The sequence below is a fragment of the Thalassophryne amazonica genome, chromosome 16, assembly GCF_902500255.1.
Source record: "Thalassophryne amazonica chromosome 16, fThaAma1.1, whole genome shotgun sequence".
In the NCBI taxonomy this organism is placed as follows: domain Eukaryota; kingdom Metazoa; phylum Chordata; class Actinopteri; order Batrachoidiformes; family Batrachoididae; genus Thalassophryne; species Thalassophryne amazonica.
Window position 1 is genome coordinate 24,570,072 of NC_047118.1, and position 23,812 is coordinate 24,593,883.

General features: G+C 40.1%; 1 protein-coding gene across 3 annotated transcripts in view; it reads right to left on the reverse strand.

Moving 5' to 3' along the window:
- Positions 1–3,620: 3,620 nt before the first annotated feature.
- The window catches only part of sgsm3 (small G protein signaling modulator 3), a 40,808-nt gene continuing 20,616 nt past the window's right edge, over positions 3,621–23,812 (reverse strand). For 2 of the 3 annotated variants that reach the window (XM_034190320.1, XM_034190321.1), the window contains 16 exons: positions 21,293–21,400; positions 20,383–20,526; positions 20,097–20,292; positions 19,831–19,976; positions 18,391–18,624; positions 17,879–18,061; positions 17,496–17,651; positions 10,403–10,457; positions 10,228–10,277; positions 9,421–9,573; positions 9,216–9,286; positions 7,583–7,631; positions 7,236–7,321; positions 6,955–7,077; positions 6,731–6,791; positions 3,621–4,388 (listed from right to left, as the gene is read on the reverse strand). In XM_034190320.1, the coding sequence (XP_034046211.1) occupies positions 4,305–4,388; positions 6,731–6,791; positions 6,955–7,077; positions 7,236–7,321; positions 7,583–7,631; positions 9,216–9,286; positions 9,421–9,573; positions 10,228–10,277; positions 10,403–10,457; positions 17,496–17,651; positions 17,879–18,061; positions 18,391–18,624; positions 19,831–19,976; positions 20,097–20,292; positions 20,383–20,526; positions 21,293–21,400 (1,899 nt within the window). In that variant the 3' untranslated portion in view covers positions 3,621–4,304. The remainder of the gene's footprint in view (positions 4,389–6,730; positions 6,792–6,954; positions 7,078–7,235; positions 7,322–7,582; positions 7,632–9,215; positions 9,287–9,420; positions 9,574–10,227; positions 10,278–10,402; positions 10,458–17,495; positions 17,652–17,878; positions 18,062–18,390; positions 18,625–19,830; positions 19,977–20,096; positions 20,293–20,382; positions 20,527–21,292; positions 21,401–23,812) is intronic. The other variant, XM_034190319.1, reaches the window with a different exon arrangement.

A 23,812-nucleotide genomic window follows, 5' to 3' on the forward strand; every position in this document is an offset into this window, starting at 1 on the left:
TTTAAAATGTATGCAATTCACAAATGAATGTAGCAGCAGTCATGTTTCCAGACTCTTCAGACGGGAAGCAGGAATTTTAAATTTTTAAAAAAATATATATAATTTATTTGGGGTACATGCAGAAAGTCGACTCTTTCACAGTCTTCTCTTCCCACTTGAACCCTTATAGTCAGCGTGTCATGCCTCAACAGTGAAATTCTAAATCTTATAGCATTAGTATAAATGCAGCTAAATAACTGTCACTCCAGTAGTTTCTCAAAGACATGCAGTGCTCTTTGTATTGTGCTCATTGTGTTTCTGCTTGTTGCTGTTAAAATGTTGTGACAGTTTGTCACTAAAGAAACCGACCATTATTAAACAGCCTTACTGAATTTTTGTGTTGTGTTTTCCCTCCACCACAGTTTGTCACCTTATGGCCAATATATTGCAGTTACTGCATGAGACAGTAAATACAGCATAGATTTGTAAGGGTAGACCTTACTTGTGTGAAGCGCCTTGAGGCAACTTTGTTGTGATTTGGCGTTATATAAATGAAAATAAATTGAAATTTGTAGTATGGAGTTTTGAAATATCTGAAATGTGTGTGTCATTTCTTACTTGATACACAGCTGAAAGGGTCAGTTTCAAACCTTGTCCATGCCTTGGAAATTCATGGTACTAAGCAGAATATTCTGTCATTGTGTTGTGGTTTTCTTTTAACTTTGGTGAGATTTTCAAGATGTTCGAAAATTCCTTTTTTCACATTGTGAACTTAGATATAGTTTGGTAATCACTTGCATTTCTAGGGAGCTGAGCTCATAATACTGTGGTGCACACAGTTATATCAATGGGGATATTTTTTCAGAAGTGTCGAGGTTTTCTGAAGTTTTACTGTGTGTATGCCGGCCTTATTTTTGTACGTTGCATGGAACAAGTACAGAGCCTTGTATCGTCAAACCATGTGCTGGATCACAATCATGACCCACACGCGCCAGTTTGTCTGTTTCTAGACCTTGAATGCATATCTATAAAATTTAATTTTACTGCGCCCTACATAGGGAGCACGACGGCTTAGTGGTTAGCACTGTTGCCCCACAGCAAGAAGGTCATTGGATCACTTCCTGACTGGGCCCTTCTGTGTGGAGTTTGCATGTCCCCCCGTGTTTGCGTGGGTTCCCTCTGGGTGCTCCATCTTCCTCCCATATCTACAGCCGTGCAGAGCTGGTCTACATCCATCATGCAGTCAGTGGGCCTGTGACTGTGGCAATTTATTCCAAAATACAGACTGCAGTGTGGTTGTGAACTTTGGGTAATGACCAGAAGAATAAGATCACAGATACAAGGGGAAAAAAAAAAAATGAGATTCATCCGTCAGAATCTCTGTCTTCTCCAGCTACTGGGGTCTTCAACACTCAGGCATCTGCATGCTCGATCATGCACAGAGAAATAAGCCACACAGCCTCAATGTCGAAGCTGACATTTCCTCACTATGTAAGGGATACTCATCTTAAGTCTCTCTTGGTAACCACTCCTTTACTACAAAGTAATTTCAGTGGTCCTCAAGGATCCTCCAAAGAGACCACATAACAATGACGTCCAGTTGTCACTTTAAGTCACTGGTTAGCGTCCAAGTCTTACATGCATACAGCAAGACAAATAGCACCAGGAGAAAAAAGGAGTTGGACCATCACACACCTGCAGACATCAGCATTGCCTCTGTCCAGTGACCTCATGATACCATAAGCTCTTTCCGGGCATCTATTAATCTCAAAGGCAGAGGATCTAGATTTATCTGTGTCACTGCAGAGATAAGTAAATTCAACACTTTCACCATATACAGATACACCTCTGATGGCTGAGTCCAGGTAATCTTTAAAAGCCTGAATCTTAGTCTCTTGATCCAGGACAATCTGAAACCCAGACACTCCAATTCACTCCATCTTCTCAAGTGCTACAATCTGAGTATTCATTTATTCAGCAAAGATCACAGCATTCGGCGTTTTGTAGTTTCCCCACAATCGCCGCTGGCGGCTGCCTATACTTCCCACAATGCACCGCAGTGCCAGCAGAGTTCTCGTGTCACAGCCGATGTAAACAATGGCAAAGCGAGGATGCGAATGGCGCAGATTCAGCGAGTTCACAAGCGATTATGATGATGACGACACGTTCTCTCAAGTTGAGAGGGTTGTCTAGAGGTGTAGCATCTGTGAAACTTCTGCTGTGCCCTGATACCGTCTTGTCCACGCTTCACCAGGTGTGTTTACATTGTGCCCTAAACCGGAACTCTGCTGAAATGACCCGTCAGGTAAGTCACAGATCGCCAGACGGCCCGAGATTTCACAACAGCGAAACACCGAGTACTCTGAAGGTCTGCAAACCTTTCATCAATAAAAGCACCCACGTCACGGGTTTCCACAATCTCACGCCACGCCAAGTTCATGCAAGGACTGAACAGTGTAGGAGCCAGAACACATGCCAGTTATCAGCGGTTACATTTACATGGCGTTAATATTCGGGATAAGGTCAATATTCCGGTTTCTGAATCATTAGGAATAACCCATTTATATGCTTAAGCAGAGTTACTCCTGTATACATGGTCAATGGTATCATTTGGAATATCCACATCTAAACAGCGATGCATGTCTTCCACCGGTGCTTGATTTGGTCTGCCGTTCGTGCAAATCCTGCTTCGCGTAACTTTTCAGCCACCTTGTAAATGCCGCTATCTCGGTAGCTGCCGTACTCAAAAGACCAAGATTCCTTGCGGATAGGACATGCGCAGAACACAAAATAATGTTCCTTTCTATGGGAATATTCCAATGCGCATACACTATGACCTGATATTCGGGTTAGAAAAGGAGTAACCCAGGGGTCATATTCGGGTTTTTAAAAATCCGAATGAGCATATTGAGGTTTTGGCAGGTGTTTACATGGCCGTGCGCAACCGGGTTATTGCTAATATTCCGGTTATGAAATGGTTATTGCTGCATGTAAATGTAGTCAGTGAGGGAAAAACTCCATCTCTGCCTTCCCACAGCACTCACAGTATCAGAATATAAGATAGATGTCTAGTAACTTCTTATTGATTACAAGATTTTCTCAGGCTGTCTCAGACAGCAGTCCAATCAAAGGAGGAAAAATCAATGTAGGTTGCAAAAAAAGCACTGCTGATATTCACACTAGCATTCTTTGAGTATGCCAAGTGCTATAATGCGGTCAGTAGTTAACTACTTGGCCATGAAGCCAGAAAAGGACTTGACAATCCATACGATTACCCTTTCCAGGAGTGATGGATTATGGATGTCAAGTATGGATTGTCAAGTCCTTTCTTTCAGTCTGTAAGGATAATACCAGTCCACCAGATTAAGACAAAATTGTTTGCCTGAAGGAGCTCATCTCCAATGCCACATATCCCTGGAGCTTTCCCCGCCCTCAGCTGTTTCACAACTTTTGTGATCTTACCAATACTCAGTGGTTCACAATTGACTGGAGGATCAGCTATAAAAAAATCCTGGTTGCAGACATGTTTAACATCCCAGCAGAAGGAGCAGGCTCATACAACTGCTCAAAATAGCAGCCCCAGGAACAGCCTGTGCAGTCAAACATGACAGCTGGCAGCATTTACTATTTTTTAAAATAAATACATCATATGTATAACATTTATTTAGACACAAAATGTGCTGCTCTGATCATTTACATGTCATACAGATACAGAGCACTACCACCACTTTTGAAAAGGTAGCACATATACAGTCTTACAACTTTTAAAGGCTTTATGTGGTGTGTGCACGTGTGTGTGTAACATTAGTATTCTCTGGGTATGACGCCTGTAACTTTACAGCTCCACGTTTAGGAGTGTTCTTATTTGCATTGGATGTATGTTCATTTACAAGGCATTGTTAAATTCAGGACCAGATCAAAAGGTCAAGTGTGTCATGTGCAAGTTAACAGGCTTTACATCTCACTGCTGCACAAATCACACAAGCGTGAAAACTGAAGTGTAATGACAGATGAAGAGAGGATGGTTTTACTCCTGCACTAGAATATTGTAGTGGAGAATCAAACACTGAGCTTAAAAAAAAAGATAAAAAAAATAAAAACCAGATAGTATGCATCTTAAATGCACATATACATCAGCGTGTACAAACAGTCGGCTATTCATACAAACCTTTCTGAATCATTTGTAAGTGACCAATTTTCTAACATAAAGGTGTCCCAAAGTGAAGCAGACTATGAGCCAAATGTGTGGCTGAGTCCGCGCCACAACAAACATAAAATTAAATGTACACAGGGCGTGGGATTCAGTCGTTTTTCACCATGCGTGTCTAGCCGTCAATGTCCCAGCTGAACAGGTGGTGTTTTACCAACATGTCCTGCACCCCCTCCTTCAGCGGTCTCTGCTCCGTTTCCTGGAAGAGGGAGAGAAGAAATCTGGTCATCAAACCAGAGGTGCACCTGCCAGGGCAGTTCCAACATGCTTCAATCATTCACCGATGCTAAGGAGGCATTTAGTCAAAAAAGCTGTTGTAAATCAGCTACTTTGACATCATTAATGAGGTTGTAGCCAAAAATGCATCATGTTTGTAATCTGAAATGAGAGCAGCACAAAAACTACCCTTACTAAAAAGTAGTACATGCAAGTATGTTTCAAGTATACTTCCAGTTTACTTTTTATATACTTATCAGTACTATTTTTTGGTAAGGGTAGCCATGCACTAATTTAGCTGCTGATACCAAGTAGACTTGTGTCACACACACACACTATGGATTACTGGTATATGTAGTAACAGTCAAACGTCCCATTCAGTTGAATGGGATAGTGTGTCCAAATGGGACCTTAGGATCTACCTAAGGTCTCATGCCCATATAGTGTTTTGTATCTCATAATATTTGTTTCTATGGCAGCAATAAATAGTAAACAACCATGTTATAATATATACAGCCATAAAAGCACTCACCCTCAGCAGAAACACCAACCAATCTGCCTCCACAGGTGATTTTATTACGTCCTTGGCGGACGTAACGAAATCACCTGCGTTTGTTTATTTGTCTGTTTTAGCAGGATTACGCAGAAATTTTCAACACAGATACATATTAGGCCATGGAAGACTCCGCTGAATTTTGGAGATGATCTGGATTCTAGATCAAGATTTCCCTTTATATAGGCTTTGAAGGATTTCATCAAAACTACTTTACATATTCTCACCAAATTTGTACCATAGATATTAGAGCATGGAAAACTCCACTGAATTTTGGATGTGATGCGGATACAGATTGGCAGACGTTGGAAATCTCTGGTTACTCTTATCTATTGTGATGTGATATTGTGTGAATCCAGACAAAGATGACAAAAACAAGCTTCTTCTGTTTTCCTGATTGTAGATACATTCTGGCCAAAGTGATTGGTCGTCTGAGAAGGTGCTGTGACAAAACAGCACCTTTATGCAAAGTTCTGAGACTTTTCAAGCTAAAGCACTCAAAGCAACATGTTTCACTCAAAGTAGCTGCATGTGCACTGTTCTCAATCAGAACAACTAAAGACAGGAAAAAAAGAAAAGACACTGCTGCTAAAAACAAAAAACTATGTGCTAGATGGACACAGGCCCTTACTGCTTGTTAAAGTGAAGTCAAAGCAACACTAGAAAGTACTCAGACACGAGCCTATCACTACTATACCCACAATATATTGACAATACTGCAAATTGTTTTCATGCCCATTTGTTTACGTAAAGATGTCACCAACATTACAGCTCCCTGATGCCAAAATAAACCAGGATTTTTTTTTTCATATGATGTGCTTAAAAAAAATGTAAATAAACATGGACAAAAAGTGATTCCTTGAAAGGGTGCTCTTGTATTATCGGTGGCATAAAATAATATTAAAGTGCCAGTAATAATTGCTTATTTAAATTATTTTTGGGAGAAATATGTATCATCCAATAAATATTTAACGTGACAGGTGTACTCAGGAATTCCAACAGCAGCACCTTGACACAGATTTACTGTAATTCAGTGGCACCATCATATATAGTCGGATTCATCATGTTTGAAAATAGAGCCGCCACATAAATTTATCAGGACAGACTTTCCATCTTCATTTGAATTCATTGGAATGTAAATATATCTCAATATTTTCTGTTTCATTTAATCATTGATTCATTTACAGTATAAGTATTTGTTAAAGTGCAAAGCAGCTTTATGGAGGAAATTTAAGGTTACAAGCACTTATGACCTTGAGTTTGACCTCTCAAGGTCACCTTATGTTGCAGGTCATGTGAACAGGAAGGTGCTATATAAATTGATATTAGTGATTGAGGGCTGATTGTTAATTGTTCAACCAAATATGATAGACATTACAAAAACAATACCTGCGCTTGTGGTACTGTGCTCGGCTGCAACTACTGGTTGAGGTCAAGGAATGGCTGCCAGGAAAGTTAAAAGGTTAAAAGACTGCTATTGTGTCTAACAGGGAAACAGAATCTTATTAGTGGTAAGTGTAAATAAACACTACAGCATCTAGTATCTTTGCAACAATTACCTAAAGATCCCAACTAAAGAGGTGATGCTGAACCAGCACATCCACAACGTCTGCTTTCAGAACAGAGGATCTCTGAAACAGCCACAAACGCCACAGTTTTTCATCCTTCGTATGTAAAATAGTGCCAACGTTCAAGATTTCCTTTAAGTATTAAGTGATGTTAAACCTGGTGTCTAAGTGCTTGGTATTGAGTGTTCATTCCTTTTGGCTCACCTCTTTCCTGACAGGCAGCTCACAATCTTGGGACAGACTGAAGGCAAACTTTGACAGAACCCTGAAGAAACAAAAACAACCTGACCGTTGATGGTTTTATTGACCCGTGTTTGACCTGCTAGCTTCGGTCAAGATTTTACCCGACAGTGAGACAACTGAATGTGTAATAAATGGGAAAAAATTAATTCTCTTGATGATCTGGAGAACATTTAAGTGCTTCTCACCTGAGCTCACACTTTATCTGTACCCATCCAGGACTACGAAGGAAGGACCATGGATGGTACCATTTCTCGACAGCAGCCATGCTGGAGCACAACACCTCCAGCCACAGGTGGAGCACCTGCTCACTGGTGGGGTTGATGAATAATTAGAAAAACAGTTCAATCAAAATGCATATCCCAAACAAGCAAATCAGCCACCCTGAATGTGCACGTTTAGTTTGAGGCTTTAACCTATAGAGTGACTAGACTGCGTAAGTTTGACTGTGCGATTCTCGAGAACTCACTTGAGACCAACGCAGATCAGAGACCTAAACTTTATGTCCATCTGAGCGTGGGCGGTGTCGTGACTCATGTTGACTGACTGCACTGCCTGGGTTGAGGAGAAGAGAAAGCACTAGTCAACTCCATACTAATCATTTCAACAGGCTGAATTCACAGACTGTGCTACATTTTAACTACCTGAAACATATTTGCTAGGACAAGACTGACAGAGATTTTTAGGTGCAAAATAATTACAAATATTCAGCCTCACTTATGCATTAATCAAAGTAACAACTATGTCTTTATTAAAACAATTTTCTATATGCATTTATTTTGCTGCCAACATGGCTTTTAATGAGTCTTTTCTCACTCTGTAAAGCAGCTCCTCTGGTGTTAGTACTTTTCCATCTTCATCTAACCTGTTAAACACAACAAAGCAAAGCATGATTACTTTATTAAGGTGTAGGATTTTGCATATCATGTAAAGTATGTGTATATGAGACTTGCATACAAAAACCCATTTTTTTTTTAAATAAACTTTCAAAACAATACACTGATACAGACACAAAATAATGAATTAGTGAAGTAAATGCAACCTGTTTACATGCATTTGATCATTTGTAAAGGTTTTCTAAAGAAAGAATGTGTATGCATATACAGTATCACTCAAGAGCATCTATGAACTCTGGCTTACATCATCACTTAAATATATTTCAACACATGGTTGTTGTATACTCAACAAAAATATAAACGCAACACTTTTGGTTTTGCTCCCATTTTGTATGAGATGAACTCAAAGATCTAAAACTTTTTCCACATACACAATATCACCATTTCCCTCAAATATTGTTCACAAACCAGTCTAAATCTGTGATAGTGAGCACTTCTCCTTTGCTGAGATAATCCATCCCACCTCACAGGTGTGCCATATCAAGATCCTGATTAGACACCATGATTAGTGCACAGGTATGTCTTAGACTGCCCACAATAAAAGGCCACTCTGAAATGTGCAGTTTTGTTTTATTGAGAGGGGGGGGGGATACCAGTCAGTATCTGGTGTGACCACCATCTGCCTCATGCGGTGCAACACATCTTCGCATCATCCGTGAAGAGAACGCCTCTCCAACGTGCCAAACGCCAGCGAATGTGAGCATTTGCCCACTCAAGTCGGTTACGACGACGAACTGGAGTCAGGTCGAGACCCCGATGAGGACGACGAGCATGCCGATGAGCTTCCCTGAGACGGTTTCTGACAGTTTGTGCAGAAATTCTTTGGTTATGCAAACCGATTGTTTCAGCAGCTGTCCGAGTGGCTGGTCTCAGACGATCTTGGAGGTGAACATGCTGGATGTGGAGGTCCTGGGCTGGTGTGGTTACACGTGGTCTGCGGTTGTGAGGCTGGTTGGATGTACTGCCAAATTCTCTGAAATGCCTTTGGAGACAGCTTATGGTAGAGAAACGAATATTCAATACACGAGCAACAGCTCTGGTTGACATTCCTGCTGTCAGCATGCCAATTGCATGCTCCCTCAAATCTTGTGACATCTGTGGCATTGTGCTGTGTGATAAAACTGCACCTTTCAGAGTGGCCTGTTATCGTGGACAGTCTACGGCACACCTGTGCACTAATCATGGTGTCTAATCAGCATCATGATATGGCACACCTGTGAGGTGGGATGGATTATCTCAGCAAAGGAGAAGTGCTCACTATCACAGATTTAGCCTGGTTTGTGAACAATATTTGAGGGAAATGGTGATATTGTGTATGTGGAAAAAGTTTTAGATCTTTGAGTTCATCTCATACAAAATGGGAGCAAAACCAAAAGTGTTGCGTTTATATTTTTGTTGAGTGTATATCATTATAAAGCTAATGAGGTCTTTCATTAGAATTGGTGTAATTTATAGTGCAGGTTATAAATGTTACCATGACCTGTAAGGAAAGCAAATAAATTATACTGAGAAATGTGCTTACAGGAAAAAGAGATTAAGCATGGATATCTTACCTGTAGGTTTTGCACAGCACCAATCTGGAGTAGACAGAGTTAAAGTCTCTCTCTACCTCTCTACTGGCTGCCTACGAGAAAACCAGACAACAACATTGGTTGACCGAGGACAAAGTGGTTATAAAAAGTTCACAACACCAAATAAAAAATAATAATAATTGAGGCAATCTGCTGTTATGTGGACTACAAAAAGAGTCTTGCTAACCTCCTCTATGAAAAGCCAAGGGTGACAAGGTCCTCCCAGTATGGATGATTTCTTGAGGCCGTGCTGAAATATAGCCTTCAGGGCTGGACACAGTGTTCCTCTGGCCAGGTCTGTCACTGCCTCTGTCACAGAGTCGTCCCCTGCTAACGAATACTGTGCAGGGACACAACAGCACAAATTATACACCTATGAGTTCAATCTTCTCTAGCTGCTGCTGACATAAAATCACGTCTGTCACTGTTTATGATTTATTCAAATCTCAGCGCATCTGAAACCAAACTCAAAGCCTCCTGTGTACATGCACTGAGATGCCCTGTGCTGTCACACATTCATGTTCTAACTCTAGTGCCACCAGTTCGGCTAACTTGTACGTCTTTGGAAGTGGCAGGAAGCCATAGCACTCGGAGGGAACCCATGCAAAAACCACACAGAAAGGACCAGGCTGAAAGCAAACCTAAGAGCTTCTCACCACGAGGCAACAGTACTGACCACGAAGCCACTGTGCTGCCCCATTACGCAATTGTGACTATGTAGTTGTCAGTGGTGGTGTTGCAGAAAGAAGACATTGAGTTCAGTTCCAGCAACTTTGACATTTCTTCATGGATACTACATGCATTTGTGTGGATGCTACATTGCAACACTTTCACACTACAGGTTTGTTTACTTCCAGAAGTCTTGCATAGCAGAACTCTGATATGGTCAGGTTCAATCCCACAATATTTCACTGTTACATACTGCGTCAAACACTGAAATTAAGTTTTGGGTGATTATGAAAGTATCTCTTTAAAATTAAAATAAACTTGATACCTCTTTGCTTCTTTCATCAAGGACATCCACAAACTTTGCTGGAAACCACCCTAGTTTTAAAAAGGAAAAAAAAAAAAAAAAAAAAAAAAAAAAAGACAAATCAGATGTATGTCAATTTAAAAATCAGTAGTGTGACACATACAAAAAGGGAAGGGGGGTGAGAGGGAGCACAAACCTCTGAGGCCGTTGAGCTCTCCAACCCAACAGTGTTCATCCTTTTGTGAAACGATCTGAGAAAGACAAACGCATCACAGCAAGATGTGGTTAAAAAATATATAGCGCATTTCCCATACATTTACTTATTTGGGGCGGCTTGCCAGAAGATCAGCATTAGCCACCACATATTGACCTTCCATTATTTCCTTTAACACAAATGCAAAATTGTGGATAGCCTTGGGGTGCTACTTCTCTTCTTCCATGCCCCCCCCCTAAATAAATGGTAGTAACTGGACTTTTGCTTGAGTATAGATCTTCAGTACTCTACCCACCATAGTTATGTCACTTCGGTAGACAGATATTTTATTCATCCCCTTTAAGGGGAAATTCATCTCCCCGAGAGCATGCATACATACACAATTCATCCATACAATAAAATACCAATAAATAAGAATATAAAAACATTAGAAGTAAAAATTCATTAACAAGAGGCGTTAAACAGTCTCATGGCAGCCAGGACAGATGATCTTCTATACCTCTTAGTCCTGCATCTCATGGAGAGGAGTCTGTCACTGTGGTTGCTTTTCTGAGCTCCACAGTGTCGTGTAGAGGATGAGATTTGTTGTTAATAGAATTCATAATACACCTCATCCTGCTCTCCACCACTTCAACACCACCCATTGCACCTGCTCCAGCTGGTGAACTCCCTGATAACTGGCTGTATTCTGTCTTATCTCCTCCCCTCACACAGGCCACCACAGCTGTGTCAACAGAATATTTCTGCATATGACATGTTGGAGTCCTGTAGGTGAAGTCCAATATATACAGTGTGAAAAGAAAAGGGGAGAGGACCGCTCCCTGGGGAGTGCCGATGCTCGTTTGCGCAGTTCCAGAAATTGCCTGCCCCAGCCTGATGTACTGTGGCCTCTGTCAAGTAGCTGTTGATCCAAGAGATAAATACCTGCTCCACACCCAACTTCTCAAGCCTATCCCTCAGAATAGAGGATGGATGGTATTAAATGCGCTTGAGAAGTCAAAGAACATAAAGCTGCCTCGGCACCTGCCCTGTCTGCAGGCTCCGGTTGAAGAGCACCTGCAGAGGCACTGCACAGCTCCGCAGCACAGTCCTTCAGGACACTCGGTGCTATGCCATCAGGTCCAGCTGATTTACCAGGATGCACCTTTTGGAGCTCCACCCTCACCTCGTCCACACTGAAATAATCCCTGTACAGTCCCTCCCAAATCCAAGGTGGATCTGCATGTTGAATTGGCACAAGTTTTACGCCCGATGCCCTTCCAGACGCAACTCCACATTACATGGAGAAATGTGGCAGGGGTGGGATTTGAACCCGGAACCTTCTGAACTGAAACCAAGCGCATTAACCACCATCCCTGCAAACGACAAAATCAATACAAAAAACACACACACAAAAAAAAAAGTTACAGGAAAGAAAGAACAAGAAAACAATGAACACAATGCCAAAAAGGTGTAGGCAGAAGCAATGCTTATCAATGCCTACACCCACTCATACAGTCAAATCGACCCAAGCTATGTGCCAGGTCATACACGTTCATTTCCAACAAACTCTGGCCATGTAGTAGCTCATAACTACAGCTGAGAAAGTGAGTATTTCACAATAGCTCCCATTTCGTTCTAGTTACCCCAGTACATACTCAATAGTAAGAATTCAAATGAAGCAGATTCATCATACAAAACAAACTCAACGTTTACCATCAGATACATAACCAGCGAACACCATTTCTTTGTATAAATATTTAAACTGGTTGATATTTGGACATCGTTTGAGTTTCTCAGGTAGCTTATTCCATTTTTTTGGGCCACAAATAGACACATAGAAGCATTTCCTGGTCATCCTATCGCCAGAAAGTTTAAAATACAAACCCCTTAAATTATATGAGCATATTACTTCTCTTATGAATTATTCTTAATGCTCTTTTTTGAAGGATGAATAATGGTTGCACTGTAGATTTATAATTATTGCCCCAATACTTCAGCACAGTAAGTCAAATAAGGTGCAATCATTGTGCAATACAGAGTATGTAGTGATGTACCATCAAGAATGTGCTTTGCCCTATTTAATATTGCAATACTTTGATACTTTCTTTTGAATACATTGAATGAGCTTTCCAGTTCATTCTATCAGATAATTAGACCTAACAACTTGTTTTCTTTGACACATACTGTATGTTTAACTGTATTTGTTCATCTTTAAGGTTTCTAAACAACATTATTTTAGTTTAAGACCAATTTAATGACAATCTGTTCATATCGAACCATCTCTTCAACTTTATCATTTCAGATCCCAAATCAACTAATAATTGTTGCAAATTATCTCCTGAACAAAATAAGTTTGTGTCATCTGCAAAGAGCCCTGCTTTAAACACATCTGAGGCTTTACATAAGTCATTGATATACAATATAAATAATTTTTGTGCCAACACAGAACCATGGGGAACTCCACAAATGATGTCCAGATACGAAGAACAGCAGTCCAAGTTTAACAAACTGTTTCCGGTTTTGTAAATAGCTTTTAATCCAATTCAAAGGCACTCCTCTGATCCCATAAAGCTCCATCTTTTGAAATAATATTTTGTGATTGATTGTGTCAAAAGCCTTTAAGTCAACAAATAAGCCAATCACTATTTTCCTTTGGTCCACATGTTTATTAACCCTCTGGGGCCGACACCGTCGTTTACGACGACTAAGACCAAGCTTTACTAAATTCTGAATAACCTTTTAATGATATGAGATAGAAAATTTTTTTTGCTGAAAAGTTAACTCTGCGGACCTTCGAGCCAGCCATCGGCCATCTTTGTACTCCTCATAGAAGCTGTGTAATGACGTGTGCAATGTGAGTGTCCAATCAGAATTGGTTCACCGTCACATGGTTTTCCAAAATCCAATCGTAGGGCAGATTTACTTCACGTGAAAAGCCAAAGATCGTTTTCAGGAGTGATGTGTTACTAGTTGGCCCATTTGAATAGCCCCTTGGGTGCTAAAATGAGTACATACTAGTAGTACATACTCAGTGCGCCCTGCACCATTACGCACAGCGACAGTGAGAGCCTGTGATGACAATCTCACGTGCTCAAACAAAGTGTGTAACTATCAGTATTGCTTCACTAGTTTGCATGCAAATGTTACTGGATAACTCTGTTGCTTTCTCTGCGTAAAGCACTGTTTACCATATCATTTTGTATATATTGTTCAAAATGTGCATTTGTGTTCATTGTTTGAACCTTTTTGTTGTGCAGTCTCACACAAGACCTCAAATTACCTTTATAAAGTGTCTTAACAGTTTTTTTTAGTTTGCTGTGTGTTTTGAATAAATGTGTGGGAAATTATTTTTTGCTTTATTTTTTCCTTGCCTATTTTTGATTGTAAACCTTTATTACACTTATAAAACACAACATAAACATATATATTCTGAAAGCACAGGTTGTCCTGAAAAAAAAGGACATAAAACTTGATTGTGGGATGCATTGAGAGCTGTTAACAGCAATAATAAAACATTTATGACAGGTGAGTGAACTGTCCAAAAAAATGTCCTCAGACTCCAGAGGGTTAATCTCTTCTATTGCATCGAACAAAGCCAGTGCTGTGGACCTTTTTCATCTAAACCAATATTGACTATCATTAAACAAGTTGTGTTGTTCAATAAATTTATCCAATATCTTTGAAAACTGTGACAATAAATACACAGGCCTATAGTTAATAAAAAAGATTCTTGTCACCACATTTGAATAAAGGTATCACTTTTGCTACTTTCATACCATTTGGGACAATTCCAGTTTGAAATGATTTATTAAATATATATGTTAATGGTTTAGCAATTTCTGTAATTATTTGCTTTATTAAGGACATATGTACATCATTATGATCACTTGACTTTTTGCTTTTACATGTACTGACCACCTTAAGTTCCCTTTCATCAATTGGGCCAAGAAACATTTTATATGGATTTCTGTCAATTTATGATTTTCCCATGGGCTGCGTGGAATGTTAGCTGCCAAATGTGGCCCAACATTAGCCAAAAAAAAAATATATATATATATTGAAACTGTTCACAACTTGGTTCATGTTGTATTCATTCTTGTTGTTATAAGTAAAGTATTTTGGGTAGTTCTTTGCCTTTGGTTTATTTGCTATAATGCTATTCAGTATTTTCCACGTTTCCTTTATGTTATTTTTATTATCGTTTAGTATTTTTGCAAAGTATGATTATTTGCAGTTCCGCATAATGGTTGTTAATTTATTTTTATAGTCCTTATTTTTAATGTCAGTCTCTCTTGATTTGTTTCTAATAAACTCCCTATATAGCATATTTTTCTTCTTGCAAGCCTTTTGCAATCCATGGACATGCCTTATATTTATTATTTACATTGTACTGTATAATGACAGTTTTTGCTGTATATATCAAAGAATATATTTTCAAACGTGGCATATGCTAAATTAGCATCATGCTCTGCATAAACAGAATTCCAATCCTGCAGACCTAAATCATTTTACAAGGCAGTAATAGCTTAATTTTGCAATCATGTACGATATTGTATTTTCTCATCACATTTCTTATTTAATTTTAGACCATTACTATAAAAATTGGTAGGTGGTCACTAAGATCATGGATCAATAATCCACTTGATGTTTTGGTATCAAATTTGTATCCAAAAATTACTAGGCCTTCAAGAATAACTTCTCAGTCAGCTACTCTCATTGATAATATTTACTAATGATATTAAGCTATACATGGTATTAATGAAATCCTCTGTCACTTTATGTTGATATGGATTTAAGAGATCAATATTTATATCACCACAGACAAATACACACTTATTAACCATCTGCGAAAAAATGTTTCTCTATCCATTTTGAAATTCTTCAATTTTAGAGGCCGGAGCTCTATATATGCAGCTAATAATTTTATTTTTACCTTTTTCCATACCCATTTTAATTGTAATACTTGTACATTCCAAAAAAATTACCCACAGCCATTGTCATTTGAGCTTTAATTTCGTGTTTAAGCCTTTTATCAACATACAAAGCCACTCCACCTCCTCTTTTATTTCTATTCCGATGACTGAATTTGTAACCCTCCAATTCATAGTTTATATCATCAACTTCTGCAAGTCAAATTTCCGTTATAGCAATTATACTGAAAGTTTGGCCAAATTGTTTTAAATAATCTTTTATACTCCCAAAATTCTTGTCCAAACTCCTACTGTTAAAGTGAATTATTGAGAAATTCCCCTCATTTGTAATACAGTTGTTGTATTGTTCTTCCATATAATAATGACAATTACTATTTATAAAAGAACAAAAATGATTGTCCGGGTCAATCTCATATTCCAGGTCTAGTATATGATGCTCAGTGTACTGAAAAGGCTGTAATTCCTGTGCAGAAGTAAATTCAAAAGAATCAGCTGTCATCATGAAATGGAAAAAAAAAAAAACAAACCAAAAAAAAAACATAAAATTCACAAACCACAATACGATTCACATAAGTCTCACTACATGATGTAAACCCATACATGCTATGGAAATCATTTCCTGTTTGATTATACCCATGCTCCTTTGACACACAAACATAACCATTACTAAGCCAATGAACAAACACCCATCACTTAAACCTTTCCAAGTCCAAAAGTTCTCTTACCACTATAACTTCAGCTTTACAATTTCTTGTCCAAGTCGCCTGTATTTTAGGGGAGGTGATGGTCTCGTGGTTAAGGTGTTGGGCTTGAGACCAGAAGATCCTCGGTTCAAATCCCAGCCTGACTGGAAAATCACTAAGGGCCCTTGGGCAATGTCCTTAATCCCCTATTGGTCCTGGTTTATAGTGAGTACCTTGTATGGCAGCACCCTGACATCAGGGTGAAGGTGAGGCATAATTGTAAAGCTAGGGCCCTGTGGAGCCCCAGAATTCAATTTTTATCTAATGATACTTTTTCAGCATCTCCTGGAAGAACAAATCTCAAAATTAGTGGATATTTAAATGATCCTATATTCAACCTTTTATTTGACCTGTCAATGATCATGTTGAAATAACAGAATATGACGTGGAAGTAGGACCTGGAATGATTTTCCTTTTAATTGTTAACCAAATTATGCATTAACTCAGAACTCATACATGAAATTTATGAAGACTGAAAAGACTGTTAAAGTATTTAAAAAACCACAGCTAAAGCTTGTAGAATATTTGGAAAATCATGGTAAAATATCAATAACATACCTTATAGTAAAAAGTCACATATTGAGTAAATTCATGCAGCCTAAAAGCCACAATGTCTTTTTTTACAATGAAAGAAAGTCTAGATTAGTGAAAAAAGTCACATAATCTTGTTTTAACAGCACAATGTTTATTTTCCAGGGAGAGAAAAATTCTTACCGTGTTTTCCTGAGAGGGCACAGTTCACTTTTCCCGTTTCTTTTATCTTTCAGGTGTGTTGATGAAGCCAGCGACGATTCCACAGATTCTTGTCCTTATAAGACTTTTTCCAAACTGTCTTTCTCACCATCTTCTCTCTGTGCGACATCGCTCTGTGACATAGACATGCTGCACAACTGAACACTCTAAAAGTTTGGGATGTCCATATGCTAAGTTTAGTTTAAGCGTCGCAAAGGAGCCACACAGTGTCGCTGCAGCAACCAACCAGTCCCGCTTTACAACTGTCATAACCGCTACACTTTGAATGGCATTTTTCCTCTGTGAAACTCCGCGGATCCGAGGAAACTGATTTGTATCTGTAACACACAGATCAGTGTCCGCGGACTTATAAAACTTACATGATGTCGTAAAAAGAGAGAACGCTTTGCGATAAGCATTTTAAAAACTCAGTGATGATCACGATTAAAGAATACATCACTAACACCCCACCCCCCTCCCCATGATGAAATCCGTGGAACCCCGCAGAGTCTTCACAGCCCTGGATATACACACACACTTTTCATGAAAATCCTTAATTTGCACAAATCTAATAATTGCCAGTCACCTACCATCACAAATACATTTCCACTGTGTGAACTGCTGTATGGTGTGTGTGTGTGTGTGGTGGGGAACAAATGATAGACTTCTGTGTGTGCTGTGGCTTACAGTGATGATGTCATTTTTCCTGAAGCCCAGTTCATCATCATCATGTCGCTCAAAGTCTAACAATGCCTTTGCCCTTCTCCGTCGGTTCCGGGACACAACAAGGAAGTTTTCGTGGTCTCGCTGGTGGCTCTCCATGGAGTAGTCAGGAGTCAGATCCTAAAGAGAAACAAATTAAGTCACAGCGAAAGAAGTGTTGCAGGTCACTAGAGATAAAAATGCATTCTGATTGCACTGATTTTTTGAATAAGAATTGACCTATTCAGCTTGATATGCTAAAAAATAAGGGGCAGACTAAATTTATCCTCGTCTAACCATTGCCCCGAGACGAGTGACTGATTAAATCTGTGTCAGTGCTGCTGTGAGGCAGAAGCATTTGGACTCACAGTGCTGGAGTGATGTGGGTCTAGACAGTGGAAGTGCTCGGCCATGCGGGCTATGGCCTCTCGCAGCGCAGCAACCAGCTCTGTCTGCTTGATATTCTTGGATTTGAGGGCTTCAGCCTCATCCTCTCCAAACAGCAGAGAGCTCAGGGTGGACTTCCTGCGCAGTGACCGTCTCCTCACCACCTTACCATGAACAAACGCAGATGGAAGGAGCAAAGGTGATTCAAAACACACGATCAACACATTCTCAAACAGTTTTCAGTAAGTACAAGGTTCTTCTGACTGAAGGGAAACTAATTATCAAATATCTTAAAACCAGTTACAAAATTTTCAATGCCATATACACACCCACCCCCACCCTTGGCTATCCAAATACTATTAAAAAGTGCAATGCAGATAAACTAACACTTGCATCATACCAGCATGCTCAGTTTGGATACTGACAAAAGATAACTGCAGTTAAACATTATACAATAGTCAGCACACATTTTATTAAGACTGTAATGACTAACCTTGTTGAGATTTGTGTTGAGGGGTGCGTTATTTCCATTGTTGAGCTGTGCCTGTTCATTAAGGATGTAGGCTAGATGCTTGTGTCTATGGGCATCCAGCATTTCTTGGGATAGTAAACCTGCCAATCTCATAGCCTCCCCAAGGACTATAGCCCCATCTCTCAGCTGGCTTGGCAGGTCTGACAAAGTATTGAAAATGGATGCAGAGTTCTCTGAAGACACAAGCTCCTCCTCCTGAATTTGGAAAGTTTGTATCAGGAAAAAGCTTAGGATACACAGCTATTCTAGCATAAGCACGTCTGGCCTTTGATTAAGAGAGGGTGACATATAAGTAGGGATGGGTATTGATAAGATTTTAACCAATATTGATACCATTCAATTCTGCTTATCAATCCGATTCCCTTATCGATACCTCTTGTGAATTTCCTGTGTACTAAAAGTAGGCTTTACAGGTTTTCTGTGTCAACATTTTATTGAGTCTTAAAGTAAATAAATATGAAATTGGTCACTGGATCCTTAAACTCTGGACAGAATTGTTTTTATCAAAAGCATTTCCTTTCAGACATTATTGGCATGAATGTCTTTCCATACCTCTGAGCTGAGCTCTTGCAGCTGGCTGTGCTGCATGTCAGGATGTAATTCATAAAGAACGCAGGACATCTCATTTTGGGAGGAAAAAAAATGTTTTAGTTGATTGTAGTTTGTATTACAACTTTTGGAAAGAGTTGTCATTTTATTTAAAGCGTTTTGATTCATTTTGAAGTTATTAATTCCAACTGGACTCTGTCTCAGCAAAGAGCCGCGCAGCTTTTGGAGCTGTGCCAACGGAATGGAGGACGATTCTCATTTCTTGACTGCAAGAAGACAAGAGTCCCTGTTAGTGACTCTAATCCACACAAAAGTGACTCACGATTGACACATTTTAATGGCTTTGAGAGGGGTTAAGCAGCGGACTTGCTGCTTCTGAAGAGCAGTGAATCAAAGAACCAACGAAGCAGCGGATCAAAGCACTGCTTCACCGGTTCAAGTTTTAAAGTGGAGTCGCACTGCAGAAGTGGTTGATTACAGAGCCCCTGCAGGGTCTGCAATCAACGTAGAGAAATGATCATTTTCCCAACAAACACCCTCAAAAACAACAGCCGCTCTGAAGGACTGATAAGGGAATCTTTATGCAAAAAGGCTACCGATGTCGGTGGATTGAATCATTTCTTAACGATACCCGAAAAGTACCGGTTCGATACCCAACCCTACATACAAGGTTTATTAATACTGTCTAAATGTAGAGAACACTGTACTAATAAACATCTGAGTAAGTATTTGTTATCATTTACAAAAGTGACTACACAGTAGGTGAGATGCAGCACAAAAACTGCACACAAGAATGAAAGAAAAAAAAAAAAAAAAAAAAAAAAAGGGAAATAAGCAGTATAGTGCATATACCTTAAGTTTGAGCATGCCCAGTGTGACCTGAAAAAGAACTAAAGAGCCCTGGTAGAACAGCAGGTCCCAGACCCTCAACAGCAGCCGGATGTCCACCACACTGGCAAATGAAGTGAGGAACCAGTGCAGTGTGATCAGTGACAACTCTGTGTACAAAAATTAAATGGGATTAATATGGAGCAGACAATTTTTGTTGTTATTGTCAGAACCCTTTCCAATTGCCTTTGCCCACACAGTCCCTTAGCTACTCATATTGACCACCTCACCAATGTCATGCTCCTGCAGAAGACGGTCCAGTGCAGGAAGGTACTGAACAATAAGCTGCCGGAGCACCCTTTGGTCTGTTTGGACACCCAGCAAAGTGGATGAGAAGTAGGATGGGGGAAGGAGGTCTTCAATCAGAGCACACATCATCCATAGCACATCCTCCTCCTCCAAAAAGAGGAGGAGGCAGGAAACCACCTAGGGGTGCAAAGGTGTTGAAATTCAAAATTCTTGTCAGTTACTATGGCATAGATGTGTGTAGTGACTGCATGTTCTGTATGTTCTCACCATGCCAGTGCCCTGGCAGTACCCAATATCAGGGTAGAGCCAGGCCAGGCCTCTGAGTACCCGTCTCAGCCTCGGCACACCAACGCTGTTTAGGGTACTGAAGCATGCATTGGTTGGCATGGTTCGTAACAGGTCTTTCTCTATCTGAGACACAAAAGTAAGGAGATCACAGGGCAATGCTCTCATGACTGCAAAGAACAGCGTAGCAGGTTGGGGAGGGTAGGTGAGGATGAAAACAAGAAATGTTCAATTAATTCAAGTCTGGGAATATGCACTGGTGTCATGGGTCACCTCATCCACCACACCACAGAACCATCGTGGGTCCTGGATGGCAACTACCCAGCCAGACAACTGGCATATCCCCACATCTCAATACTAAACATCTATCTGCTGCGGCCAGGAGAAATGCGTGTGCCACCTTGGCCTTCTACAGCTGCTGGAGTCCTCATGCACATGCCAACTGGCCAAAATGTTATAACAGACACTCCCACACAACGCAAACGATAATGTAGAAAATAAAGTCCTCACATTTCTCTCTCCATCTGAATGCACATTTTGCAATAGCCAATAAGTGTAAATTCAGTAAAGCAATTTATTAATTTTAAAAAACCCAAAGCCATACAAAATTACTTGCTTTACTCGTGTGTCCATTGGTCAGTATCACTGTCTCAGTGGAAACTAGTGCAAAACTGAGGACATGTTTATTTAAAAATAAATAAAATAAGAAGAAATCAAGCATTGTGACTTTTGATTTGCTTATGGAGGTTCTTATGCACCCTTGTATACAATATATCAATGTGCCTGGACCGCTTTCCAAATTTTTATATGTTCTCAAGGAGGTGTTCATCAATGCAGCAGCTTAAATACAAAAACACATTGCAATTTCTGGAAGAGCCCGTACACATCGTACCTGTTTAGCTATGGTGGTGTCATCATTACAGATGTTCTTGATGATATCTTTGTATAAGATCTCAGCTGTCCTCTTCTTCTGCAGTGCTCCAGACAGCCTCATCCAGAGCTAACAGACAAAACAGCTTTAAAGCACCGAAGATCACTGTCTTTGTTAATGTACAATAACTTTGACAGAATGCACCCCAATTGGAACGGAAGGGGGAACTACACAAACATCTGATAGTCTGATTGGTAAAGGCAGCAATATAAGAACAAAGTCAAATGTAATTTTAATCTCATAAACAAGAACATATCTTTATCAAAAAAGAAACGAGAGCAGGATGATATCACTACTTTGAGCATTTCATCATATCTTTGTCTGTCATCAGGATCCAGAAATTAAATACGAGGTCTGTGAGAAAAGTATCCGACCTTTTTATTTTTTTCAAAAACTATATGTATTTGATTCATGTTTTTACATCAGCCAAGCTTGAACCTTCGTGCGCATGCGTTAGTTTTTCCACGCCTGTCGGTTGCGTCATTCCCCTGTGGGCAGGCTTTGAGTGAGCACTGGTCCACCCCTCTCGTCATCGTTTCATTGCGAGGAAATGGCGGAATGATTTGGGCTTTTTTTTCCCCCATCAGAATTTTTTCAGAAACTGTTAGAGACAGGCAGCTGGAAACCATTCGAAAAATTTATCTGGCTTTCGGTGAAAATTTTACGGGCTTCACAGAGAATAAGTAGTGTTACTACAGCTTTAAGGACGGCCCACAATGGCGCATGGCGGCGCGCTCCGAGCCGACATCGAGAGGCAGAAACCACCACATCATTTCTAAACGGATGGCTGTGTGGAGCCGGGACCGTTGTGTGCGATTTCTCTGGTTATCACAAGAGCTGGATATCAGCCATTTTCCGGCAGATTTCAATTTTAACAAGAGATTTTGTCATGGAAAGCCACGCGGCGGCTTCGTGCGTCATGACGGAGCCGCTGATGGAGCCAAACAAAGGAACACCACCGTTTCGGAGTGCCAGAGGACAAGTTGGGACATGTCTATCTTGGCTTTCAGTGCTTACCAGTCGAGTGAGTACAAGAGAAATTGTGGAGAGCTGGGCTTGTCCCAACTTGTCCTCTGGCACTCCAAAACGGAGGTGTTCCTTTGTCTCGCTCTATCAGCGGCTCCGTGATGACGCGCGAAGCGTCCGCGCGGCTTTCAATGACAAAATCTCTTGTTAAAAGTGAAATCTGCCAGAAAATGGCTGATGTCCAGCTCTTGTGATAACCAGAGAAATTGCACACGACGGTCCCGGCTCCATACAGCCATCCGTTTACAAATGATGTGGTGGTTTCTGCCTCTTGATGGCGGCTCGGAGCGCGGCAAGCTGTGCGTCATTGTGGGCCATCCTTAAAGCTGTAGTAACACTCATTCTCTGTGAAGCCCATAAAATTTTCACCGAAAGCCAGATAAATTTTTCGAATGGTTTCCAGCTGCCTGTCTAACAGTTTCTGAAAAACGTCTGATGGAAAAAAAAGCCCAAATCATTCCGCCATTTCCTCGCAATGAAACGACGAGAGGGATGGACCAGTGCTCTCTCAAAGCCTGCCCACAGGCGAATGACGCAACCGACAGGCGGGGAAAAACTCACACATGCGCACGAAGGTTCAAGCTTGGATGATGTAAAAACATATGAATCAAATCCATATAGTTTTTGAAAAAAATAAAAAGGTACGATACTTTTCTCACAGACCTCGTACAACTGGGTGTCACACTCATTTCAAGAAAGTTTGAAAAAACATCATTACTAAACAGTGAAACATGCTGCTGAATGACACAAAACTGATAAAGCGCAAGTCTGTTCCCACGTGCTGCTACTGTGATGTTTGCCTACTAGGCAGCGTACAATTGACAAACTGAACATAAACAACAACAATAACAGCAGCAACTGATTGCATGAAAAGAACTCTGCAGGCTCAGAAATGACTTGAATCAGAATAAATTTATATTTTGTGTGACAAATTTTAAAGATGTCTGAAGCTATGAGACAAAAATAAGAATCAATAGTTTCAACAATAAAATCAGTATAAAAAAGACTTGATAAACATTTATGTGCAAAAACTTACAAACTACAGTTTGTGTTCTAATTGTACATAACCATTTTGTAAAATAATAAGTTACATAATATGCAATAAAATGTTGTCCTAATAACATTTTTGTCATTCTAAATGGTATATATAGTTGTGAAGAGTTACAATTTCGAGCCGCTCAACACCAGAAATCCCAGAGTAGACACCAGGATGGTTGTCTAATGCATGGCTGCCCAAATCTGTTGCTGGAAGGCACCTGTCCTTTATGTTTTTTCACTCTCCCTGCCCCATCCACAACTAAATAATGCTGACAGGTGTGCTCAAGCAATCAGAAGCTGAGAAACACCAGAATTTAAAATGTGAGTAGGGCAGGTAGACATGAAAAGATGCAGGGCAGGAGCCCCCCAGGAAGATTTGTGCAGCCATGGTCTAAAGAATATACTTAACTGGAAAGC